Raw genomic sequence first — 11,894 nt, 5'->3', positions numbered from 1 at the left:
GAGCTCCTCACCCCGAGCTCCTCACCCCGAGCTCCTCACCCTGAGCTCCTCACCCCGAGCTCCTCTGTGTTGATCTTTATGAGGACCCTCAGATTGGACCTGCAGGGCGTCTCAGTGGATGTGATCCAGGTTTGAGATTCAGGTTTAGGTAGTTTGATGGACGACCATCAACCTTCAGCTGCAGAGTTTGAAGTTCAACCCCTCCCCTCTCCTCCATGGGTCAAAGTGTCCTGAGGCCTGAGAATGACCCCCATGTTGACCCTGATGTGTTGACTGGTTAATGATTGTGTGGAAAAAGCAGATTATTTGTGCAGTTTATCAGATAAGGAGTTGTGTCGTGGCTTGGAGCCCCTGAATGTCATTTAAAGGTGATATTTCAGGACAAACCATCTCTCTTTTAAAACCATCAGAAAAGCTAAAACAAGCAAAACAGCATCAATAAGCAAAGCTAAAAGAAGCAGCAGAAAGAGTCAAAAACAGAGTCAGCAGCTGAAGCAACTTTTTAATTGAGCAATGTTTTTGAACGAATTAAAGAGATCTTAATGCATTCCTGAGGATTTAAAAAAAATGAAATTAAAGTTTAAAGGTTACAAAAACCAGACGTCGTATCCGATTATTCAGCTGAACGTTTGGTGCAGAAATGGTTAAATAGCACCATGTGGAAGGAGTGTTGAGGATTACTCTCAGCTACTACCACACCAAACTTTAGATCAATCCCTGAGTTAGAACTATTTCTGTGTTTGCTGAGGTCAGTTGGCTGTGGCAGCCATCTTTAATCAGATTGACTCCAAAGGTTAATCAGCTGCAGATGTAAATCTAATAATTACTTTCTAAGAGTTTCATTAAAAGTCCTCCAGCGGTTCAGGAGATATTTTGCTAACAGACTAAAAACAGCAGGTGAAAAACATCTAATCTATTAAAATCGTATCAACTTCTTTACATGAAAACTTCGAGGCCTTTCTTCGGCCCGAAGCATTTTGTTCTTCAGAGTTAAACTTGCTGGTTTGTTTTGCTGCGTCCTGATTGGTCAGTCTGTTCCTAACACGGATCGGCTGTACTTTTCCGCTCCAAACTTTGGCATCAAACTCCATCCACGCCTCCTCCTTCCCCTCCTCACACACACACACACACACACACGCGGAGGAGGTTTCAGATCCACAACAACTGCTCTCAGGCTCTGATTGGTTAAAGGTTCTGGTAGAAGAAGAAAGGCCCTCATTGTGTTTCCTTCTGTGTTTTCACCTCAGACCTTTTCAAACTTCAGAACAATCTTCTTTCCCTTCAGGTTTCCTGACAACTTTCCTGACAACTTTCCACCCGCTCTGGGAGTTTTACCTCCTGTGGCTCTAATCTTTACCTGAGCTGAGACTTTAGGTGATAACAGTGGTCAGGAGGTGAAGCCACACTGGAAAACAAGCGATAAGGAGACAAACGATTGTTGGTCCAGCCATGTTCTGTTTTACTGCTGCAGGTTTCAGGTTTATGTGTCACTTTGGATTCAGTTTATTCTGGTTTATTTTACTAAAAGACGAGCAGAGAACAAAAGGTGGAAGAAGGCTGTACATATATATATGTGGTATTTCACTGAGCTGTTAGTAAACTGGCTTTCTTGAGGAAATCTCCAAAATGTCCAGAAACATTCTCAAGTTAAATTCTCAGAGACTCGCCGTCTTGTTGCAGGAATTTTGAACATAGTTGCCAAGATGGGAGAAAAACAGGCCAAAACGGCCCGATGTGAGCAAGGAAATAATCCCGTTTTTGTAAGACGTGCACAGAAATATTTGCTGTGATTGTCATAATCTGTCTGCACAGAACACAGCCACATGGGCCTGTGGAATCAAACAGTCAGTCTGAGGATAAACGGCCAGCCGTGACGTCAGGAGATGTTCAGCTCTCTGCACATTTAAATATCAGGAGCTGAAGCTGAAAAAAGACCAGCATGTACCTGGAAGGGCACCAGAAGAAGAGAACAAAACAACAAACTAAAACGTTTCATCTTGTCTCAGCAGTTTTAAAAGTTTATGAAACATCTGCAGCAGCTTCTGAGCGCCTTTAACAGCAAACCCGCTGATGGAGCTCCTCACATTATCTGCTTAAATCCAGGATCTGGTTCCAAACTGGACCCAAACCTCATGACCAGAGGTGAGGGTTGGAGCGGTAATGGACCCGTAAACCAGACATTTCACCCTCCAGCTTCAGGAGACATTTCTGTCCATGAATCTGTTCTGCTCAGTGATCCTCAGGGTCTGTTGGTGTAAAAGACCTGATTCCCTCACAGAGACACGAGTTTCTGTTCTCTGCTGTGTTTGTAACGTTTCCAGCGGTGTGTTGGGGCGTGTCGGGCAGCTTTCTAACCGACTTTCTGTCACTAACTGCCTGAACTTGTTTCTGGAGAGCAGCCTTTGTGGACATGTGTGTTTCTGTATGCAGTTAAACAAAACAAAGGCCGACGATAGGATCGTGTTGTCAAAACTGTTTGGGTTCAAAGGTCAAACGCAGCAGTGAAGGTTTATCATTTTCATTCAGTCTTTTACAAACATCTGTCTTTCTGAATCTTTATGTTGTTTTTTTATTTAAACTTTGTTTTTTTTTTACATATTTATAGCCAACATTTAAATCAAATTAAAAAGACAATTATTAATCTGGTTTGACTTCACAGGAGGTTTTAAGAGTCTGACCTGAAAATATTAGAAAAATGGAAAAAGGAATTAAAGGAATTCATGTCATGAGACAGACGAGGCGGGACTGGATCAGTTCTGTTCAGGACCGGGTCAGGGGTTCTGCTCAGGACTGGGTCAGGGGTTCTGCTCAGGACCGGGTCAGGGGTTCTGTTCAGGACTGGATCAAGGGTTCTGCTCAGGATCGGGTCAGGGGTTCTGCTCAGGACCGGGTCAGGGGTTCTGCTCAGGACTGGATCAAGGGTTCTGCTCAGGATCGGGTCAGGGGTTCTGTTCAGTTCTGTGAACATGTTCTGATGTTTTATCTGTCAGCGGATGTGTTCATGGTGTTCTGATCTGTCTGTAATCCGACACAAACACAGACTTCACCGCTGTGTGTGTGTGTGTGTGTGTGTGTGCGTCTCACTCACTTCCTGTTTGCAGCATCAGCTGACGAATCAGAGGAAGCGTTGCAACAGATTAAACTTTGAAGCAGAAGCTGATCGATGACAGAAAGGATTCAGAGCTTCTGACCGATAAGATAAGAAACTGCAAACACCTCGCAGGTCACGGTGTGTTTGTGTGTGTGTGTGTGTGTGTGTGTGCGCTCCTGGTTGTCACAACCTCAGCCTCTCTGCAGGTCAAAGGTTAAACCAAAGAGGTTCAACCTGCTGCAGGCAGGAAGTCTCTTCTTGTTTCTGTGCACACATGAACGTTTTACAGTAACCCTGCAGGAAACGAAGACTTTTACAACAACTGAAGAACAGACTGCATCGACACAACGGCCTTAAAAATAAACCCAGAAACATTTATTATTAACTGTCCATGTTGAGTTAACAGAATGTTAAACTGCAAACAACAAATCAGTCAGCTGACAGCTGAGTCACCCATAAATATGTTCAATAAAACTGACTAAAAAAATAAAAGTGAGGCAGTTTAAACTCAACCAGACTGTCAGAAAAGATGAAAGATTTCTATCATTATTACGACAACACCATATATTAATGCATTATTATTATTAGTAATAGTAATATTAAGATGGCTGCCACAGCTATCTGACCTTAGCAAACACAAAAATGTCTTGAACTGTCAGTTAAACAGACACTGAGCTGAAGATGTTGTGGTAGTTGCTGAGAGTCATTAACAACACGTACTCTGATAACAGGTTTCAAACTCTGGCATCCAGGGCGGCGTGGTAGCCCCTAAATCTGAATATTTAGTCATAATTTAGCACAGATTCTTCTTTGTGTTCATTCAGACTCGTGTTTCTCCTGAATCAGAGGTCTGGAGCTGCTGTCACCATTATTAATACAAAGAGGGAGTGGGAGTGATTAGCCCACTTTACTTTACATAATCCACTCAAACTACGAGCAGCACTCTGATGTTTTCATGTAAAACATGGAAGCAGCGACACAAAGCCTCCACGCTTTCTGGAATAAAATAATGAACTCATTTGTTTTTTACTGATTTAAACAGCTCAACTGGACATAAATGTGTTTAATAACATTTAATATGTTTATCATCTATCTATCCATCCTTTCATTTTAAAAACTTAGTTTTTTAATTTAATTTTACTGTAATATTTGATGTTATTTGTATTGTTTAACTAAAGTGTTCATTTTAACATAAAGTTTTTTATTTTACTCTTTTGTCCTTTTTGATCTGAAAACTTGTTTAAATTCACTGAAACAATCACTCAGTTCTGGTTTCATTAGGCATTTATTTGTTTTTATTTTTATTCTGTACAGCAAATGGCTTCTCTGTTAAAGACCGCCTCCGTCAGCCAATCATCTGCAGCCTAAGCTGGCCACGTCGATGCTGATTGGCTGTTTGGGCTCACTCCCACCATCCCGCCCACTTCCTTTTGTGAACAACAACAACAGCAGCAGAAAGAGGCACAAAAACACAACATGTGGCCAAAAAGAAATGATCAAATCATTGAATTCTTTCAGAGTAGTTCTCAGACTTTAGGGCTAAATGATTTATCAAAAAGGAGGTATTTTCAAATTTTTTTTACAATAAACATGAATCAGAACAAACCTGACCCGGTTCAGTTTGACACAAAAAGTTCCCCTTCACAATGACAGAAAGTCACAGAACTCAACAAAGTCCCTCTGCATGAAGTTCTGGCTCTGCAGCAGGTCGTCCTCAGAGGGGAAGTACTGCATGCTGTCCTCCTGCAGGAATGGACCGTCCCGGCGCAGACAGGGACCGTCCTGGTGCAGAAACTGACCGTCCTGGTGCAGACACTGACCGTCCCGGCGCAGTACCAGCAGCTGTGCCGTTGAATCGTGCGGGTTGGGACTGTCCAGGAGGGCGCCCCGGGCATTCTCCAGGACTCCCAGGTACGAGTCCATGTCGGTGAGCTCCAGGTCGTCGCTGTCGGAGCTGCAGCTGCCGTCGCTCCCCACCGAGTCGGACCTCAGGTGCTGCATCTGGTACTTCTCGTGCATCAGGAACTGGTTGGTGTTTTTGGGGGCCTGCATCCCCCTCACTCTAAAACCCTTCACGTTGACGGGACGGAGGGTCAGCCCCTGCCTCTGCTGATGACGATGATACTGATGATGATGATGACGCTGATGGTGCTGGAGGGGGTTGCGCCCCCTGGACCACCCTCCCCCCCCTGTCTTCCGCCCCTGCAGACGCCCGCTGCAGCTCTTCCTGCGGAGGCCAGCCTCCTTCTCCTCCTGCTGCCTCTGCTGCTGGAATATCCTCCTGCACATGATCTCTGAGAGCATTTCTTCTTGTTTCGTCCTCCTCAGCCCCTGCTCTCCTTCACATCCTCCTCCCCGCTCTGTGGCTGAACAAAGAGAGGCTGGGGTTCTGACTCGGATCTCAAACGACCCTCCTCTCTGTCAGAGTCTACCTCTTTACTGTTCTCTCTCTTTTCTTCTTGACCTCTGGCCTCGGCTGGTGCATCGCCTGCTCTTCCTCCCCTTGCAGCAGCAGCTTGCCTGCTGGTCTGGCTGCCCTGTCACACCCTCCTCTTCCTCTCTTCTCCTGTCTGGGTGTCAGGCAGCTCCTCACAGGTGTGACCCGTGATCTGCAGCGAGCTGTGGAGGGGGTGTTTGAGGGTCTCTGGGCTGGTTTGGAGCTGGTGTTCCTCAGCTTGGACTCAGCAGGATGAAGTGAACTCAGCTCTGGTCATCACTGAATGTGGCTGTGCCTGCCCCTCAGATCCTGGATAAAGAGGTGGACGGGTCCATTCACAGGAAACAGGAGGGGGGTGGTGCTTCCAGGCGCTGCTTCCTTCTTCCTCACCCTGAACCGGACTGATTGTCACAGATTGATCTCTGACGGGGGATTAGGAGACACCTGAACCCAGAGGTGGAGCTGCGGTGGGCCCAGATGGATAAATGTGGCTTCGGTGTCTCCCTGCAGAGCGATGGTTCAGTCCGCTTCAGTTTTAGCTGCTGAAATCTGATCCTCAGCTGTTCCTGCCCCCTTTCCCCACCCCCTCCTTGTCTGACAACAACAAGCAGCTCTGAGCCTCTCTGCAGCCGCCTGTTACTCCATCCGTCCGACTGTTGGGTCATGCACATAAAAATACCTCTGTGGTGGCAAAACAGGACAGGAAAAGAAACGGGCATCTAAATCATTTTACACATTTAGCACAAAAACAAACAAATAATTTGAAAAAAATAAAAAGTGTTCCTTTCTGAAGCTGAAAGGATTAACACCAAAAAACAGCTGAAATGCTTCTCTGATTTCAGGATAATCTCCACATATTTTAGACTCAATAAATGTTCCTCAGACAATGCATCTGGTGATTCCACCTCTTTGCACACAGCGCCACCATCAGGCTGGAATTTATTACTGTAGTTATAAAAAACCCTTCTCAGCCGCTATGAAGGTAAACATGGATATTATCCTCATCTCTGCATGTGTTGGACGAATGTCGGCCATCCTGAACTGGGTTGGATCTAAAAGTTAATCAGATGAACATCCAATGATTACTTTTTGCAACTTCAGTTAAAACCCATCCTCTTGTTAATGAGATATTTTGCTAACAGACACACATAAACAGAAACATTAGCGCCTGGCTGTCACCTTTTAGTAAATAAATAATAAATAATTAAACCACAACTGAAATTATTGTTGTGCTTTTGTTTTTGGTTAAAAAGAGACAAATAATAACAACAAAATAATAAAAACATCCCATAAATTAAGATGTAATGAAGAATTTTACACTGACTGCTGAACTTTACTTCCTGCCTCCATCATCTGTTTGTATTTCAACCATTTTATCACAAATCAAACATCATAAACTACAAACCTGAGTTTGATGCTGCGCTGTTGACCCCATGTGGCTGTTTAATGCATTACATGTATTATGGGATGCATTTCAGCCCAGGATGGAGGAGAGGAAGATGATGGATGTTCTTAGAGCAAAAATAATTTCTTATTTGATGTTAGAGCAAAAAAAGTGGATTAAAATAAATAAATAAGGATGTTCCCACAGAGGTGATCGGATTAAAATCCTTGAGAGCTGAACCTCTCAGAATAAGGATTTTCTATGATTTCCATGACATTTTTTATCAGTCAATTCAATCACAAACCTCAGTTCACCTCCATAAAACTAACTAAATAAAAAGCCTCATACAACCTGTCAGCACGGTGGTGGGAGGCTGATGATTTGGGCTTGTTTGCAGCTGCTGAGTCGACCACATCAACATACAGCTGCGTCTGAAAAACTACCAGAGGAAACTCTTTCAAACTGCAACTTTAAAGGATTCATCCTTAAACTGAGGAGATGAATGACTCAGATGTTCAAACCAAGGAGTTTTGGATTAAATCAGAACTTTTATTGATCTCAGGTCAGTTTTATTTACACAGAACAACATTCAACAAACACAACATCCCACGACTCATTAAAATAATCCAAATATAAATGAAAATATTTACTCTGATCTGAGAATAAATGTTTGATCGTGTGATTCTGCAGAGTTCATCATCAGTCTGGATGTTTGTTTCCATCAGCAGAGCTCCAACTTCCACTAACCTCACCTGTTACCTGTTGATGATCAGCACACCTGGATTTACTGTCACCTGCTGTCAGAAGCAAACTACAACTTCCCATCATCCACTTCATGTCACATTCAGTTTGGAGCATCTGTACAGATTATTAAGCACATCTGAAGCTGATCAGTCAGATCAGATCAATACATCTCCAACTTCCTGTTTCAGATCACTGAGTTTCAAACTGATCAATAAGGTTTAACTTTGTTTTCAGCAGGAAGAACATCAGAGCTGCTGTTTGTTCACTGAGATCTTCTCTGAGGAGATTTTCATTTGATTTAAAGAAACAAATACTGGAAACATCGTCTCAGTGAAAGTGTGTGTGAAGGTGTGTATGTGTGTGTTTGTATCAGGATCAGAGAACGACAGCTTTCCTCTGTTCCAGTCCAGATTCACTCTGATCCTCTGCAGCTTCTGCTGGACTGAGAGAACTTTGGGAGGAGCTGCTGGTGACCCTGCTATGTATTCATCTTGAAAGAACCCCAATCCCCATATTTCAGTCCCTACTCTTCCCTTCCTCTGGACAGACTCTGCTAACACACCGAGTATCCAGATTTTACTGTCTCCAACATCAACATCCCAGCTGTGATTCCCTGAGTTAAATCCCTCAGAACTCAGAACATACAAGANTGATCATCTCCTGTTCTCAGACTGGTCAGATCTTCAGACAGGATGAGTTCTGGACCAGCAGTGTTTGGGTCCAGAATGATGGGAGTGTAGGAGACCACGTCCTTCATGTTGTTCCAGATGTTGAAGGCCAGGTTGCCCAGGTGTTTGGCCTGGTCTATCAGAGCTCCTGAGGGCAGCTGTGGATCATCCAGCAGGGGGCAGCGCTGGACTCTTTCCACTGCAGCCTTGTAGTTGTGCAGGAATGAGACGTCTTCAGCTCTCAGCTCCTCCTCTGTGGCTCTGACTGTGTCTGAAAGAGCTGCTATCTGTCTGCTCAGAGCCTCCATCTTGTCCTTCATCATCCCACTCTTCTGCTCCTCTTCCTCCCTCAGTGCAGCCAGCCTGGCCTCCTCTTCCTCTGTTAGAAACTGGTGAAGCTTCTTAAACTGCTCCTTAATCTGCCTCTCTGTGTGTCGGGCCTGGACCTTCATGTGTTCTGCTGTCTGATCCAACTCAGGTTGAACTTTCTTCTGGAGCTCCAGTTTCTGCTTTAATGGTTCCAGGGATCTCAGCAGATCCTCTCTGTGATCCTGAGCAGCTTCATCAAAGGGTCTGAATCTGTGGTTGATGTGTTTCTCTGAGTCTCTGCAGACGAGACAAACTGGTTCCTGATGGTCCAGACAGAAGAGTCTGAGTTTCTCAGAGTGCAGACTGCAGAGAGCCTCTGAAGCTCTCTGATGTTTCTCCTGTAAGAAGGACTCACAGAGGTTCTTCAGAGCCCGGTTACAGGGTGGATCAGACTTTGAAGATCTTCTCTTACAAACTGGACACTCCTGTGTTGGTTTCTGTCTCCACCAGTCCTTCAGACAGACTTTACAGAAGCTGTGGCTACAGGACAGAACAACAGGATCTCTGAAGACCTCCTGACAGACCGGACAGCAGAGATCCTCCTCTGATCTGGAAGCCATTTGGACTCTGAGTGAAGCTGAAGACACAAAAGACAAAACCTTAAAACAGGAAGTCAGTTTCCTGTTTGCAGAAAGATTCTTCATTTACTTTCACCAAGGGTTTCTTTTGTTTTTCCTTCAGCATCACCTTCATTTGTCTCTCATGTGTGTATTATCGTTCAGTTTTCAGTCTGATCTGTGTGATGAAGGTAAATCTTACCGTGTATCTTCGATGCGTCTCCTCTCTCTGAAACCTAACCTGAAACTAAAACTGTTTCCTGGTTTCTCTCAGATTTTGTGACGTTTCGTGTAGAACTTTGTCATCTGACTGTTTCCTGTAAATTCAAAATGAAAGTGAGCTTCAATGTTTTTCAGACCAAACCACAAAGAGTGTAAAACTCAGGTCCAGAGAAGCTGGCGGCGTTTCTGGGTGTTGGTGATGGATGGCTTTCTGTTTGCATGGTAGAGTCTTAACTTGCACTTGTGGGTGTAGGGATGAACTGAGTGCACTGACGATGGTCGACAGTTTTACTGTTGATAGTTTTGTAAAAGCACCTTCGTTGGGAAAACCAGGAAAATGTCAGAAACTGGACCTGCTCATTGTGGCTAAGGATTCTGATGCTGAAGGGTCTGACAGTTCTCACAAAGCAGAGTTCAAGGAAATCATAACTCAGGAGAACTTAATGTTGAGACTGGACTAATAACACACACACCTGATGAAACAATTCAACACTCAGTTTTCATCACCTGGTCTGAAGACATTAAGGAAAAAGTGTCACAGAGTTTATTTTGTATTAGGTTCATCGTTGTTTTCTGTTTGTGTAATTCTGATTTATTTCTTGTTTGTCCTGTTTAGTTATTCAGTTCTTGTGTAGTTTTGCTTCCTGTGTCTCCCATCACGATTCACCTGCCCTCTGCTCAGTAAATCTCCGTTCTGCTTGCCACGCCCACCTCACCTGTTCCTCATCATCTCCCCCTCAGGTCCTTAAAACTGGTCTCATTTCTCTCATTCCTTCTGTCGCAGTGTTGGTTTCTTTTATTCCGCCTTCATGCTCCTCTTTCACCTCGTCGTCTTCCTGCGTCTCAACATCGAAGTGGGTTTATTAGAGGCAGAAACATTATGGACACAGTTTAGGTTTGGAACCAGAAAAGCCCAAGTTAACAAAGAAAGTATTGTAGCAGTATTTTATGATATCAAAAAGCGTAGGATATGATGTGGAAAGAATGTTTCTAGGTATTACAGGATGGATGTACAGATGGATAAAAGATTTTCTTACGAGACGATAAATACGAGTCCTTTATTATTTCCATTAAAGATAAATGATGTGTTTCACATTGAAGAAAGCAGAATTGGTTTTTCTCTTTTTGCTGATGATGGAGCAACATGGAAGAGGGGAAGGAATTTCAAGATCATTTCTAGAAAGATGCAGGAAGCGATTTTTAAAGTTGAGCAATGCTCACACAGGTGGGGATTTAAAGTTTCAGTAGAGAAGACTAAGATGATGTTCTTTACAATGAAAACAGAGATGGGGATGATATTAAACTAAAGTTTTATAACCAAGAAACAGAAAAAGTGAAGCAACTTAAATTTCTTGAGGTTTGGTTTGATGAGAGGATTCATGGACCCTACATATTCAGAAAGTGTTAAATATCATGAGGTGTTTCCCTGGAAGTGACAGACAGGACAGCACTTACGGCTGTAGATACAGGGTTAATCAGATCAGGACTAGACTCTGGAAGCTCGGTTTGTAATTCAGCAGCAGCTGGATCAGGTTCAGTATCAAACAATGAGACTGTGTACAGCTGCAGTTAGAACTACTCCAACAGCACCATCACAGGTAGAAATGGGAGAAATGCTGCGTAAAATGAGAAAAGAACGATTAACATTAAATTACTGGGCTAATTTAGACAGGATCATCCAGCCAAGAAACAGTTCAACCTCGCCAGGAAAAAGAAATAAAGGATATGAGAAGTTTTGGTTGGACTGTGAATCAGAAAACAGATCAGATCAATGCAAGTCAAACAGTTCTGTTATCAGAAACACAGCCTTCCAGATGCCATGGTAGGTTTTACTTTGTTGAAAAGGAGAAACGAGGAGAAGGAATTCATTCTAAACTCACATACGGCACAGAATTTTATCAGTCAATATTACAGGTATGTTCAGATTTATACAGATGCTTCTAAGAATATATTAAATAGAGTTGGAGTAGCTTTCATTGAACCAGAGCTGAACATCAAACATGGAACAGGATAAATGATGGACTTTCAGTTTACACAGGGGAAATGCTTGCAGTATTATTAGCCATCCAGTGGCTTGAAGAAATAAGAACATTGAGATCAGGAGTTTGTTCAGATTCCAGTTCATCATTAGTCCGTTTACAACACAACCATTCAGAAAGCAGACCAGATATCTTCACAGAAAATCAACAAACACTGCACAGGATAAATATGATGGGCCTAATGATGAACTTTTATGGGTACCAGCTCATTGTGGTGTCAAAGGGAACAAAATGGCAGAAAAGGCTGCAAAGGAAGCCACTGGAAACTCATTAATAGATTTAGTTATCAGCTTCATCCATCTTCTTCCTCTGATCCGGGGTCGGGTCGCGGGGGCAGCAGCCTAAGCAGGGAGACCCAGACTTCCCTCTCCCCAGCCACTTGG

The 11,894-nt window shown here is 43.5% G+C and overlaps 1 protein-coding gene and 1 pseudogene across 1 annotated transcript; both read right to left on the bottom strand.

The window, feature by feature from the left end:
- Window positions 1–4,357: 4,357 nt before the first annotated feature.
- wu:fb55g09 (coiled-coil domain-containing glutamate-rich protein 1) lies at window positions 4,358–5,929 on the bottom strand. The gene has a single exon (XM_017404845.3). The coding sequence runs from the start codon at window positions 5,393–5,395 to the stop codon at window positions 4,733–4,735; it is 663 nt and encodes a 220-aa protein (XP_017260334.1). The 5' UTR covers window positions 5,396–5,929; the 3' UTR covers window positions 4,358–4,732.
- Window positions 5,930–7,453: 1,524 nt separating this feature from the next.
- Window positions 7,454–11,894, bottom strand: part of LOC108229186 — a 5,133-nt pseudogene continuing 692 nt past the window's right edge.

The sequence above is a fragment of the Kryptolebias marmoratus genome, linkage group LG4 (genome assembly GCF_001649575.2).
Source record: "Kryptolebias marmoratus isolate JLee-2015 linkage group LG4, ASM164957v2, whole genome shotgun sequence".
NCBI lineage: Eukaryota > Metazoa > Chordata > Actinopteri > Cyprinodontiformes > Rivulidae > Kryptolebias > Kryptolebias marmoratus.
This window is presented reverse-complemented; position numbering and strand designations above follow the sequence as displayed.

Coding starts and splice junctions, on each gene's coding strand:
- wu:fb55g09 (XM_017404845.3), bottom strand. CDS start 5,395: ATGCTCTCAGAGATCATGTGCAGGAGGATATTCCAGCAGCAGAGGCAG.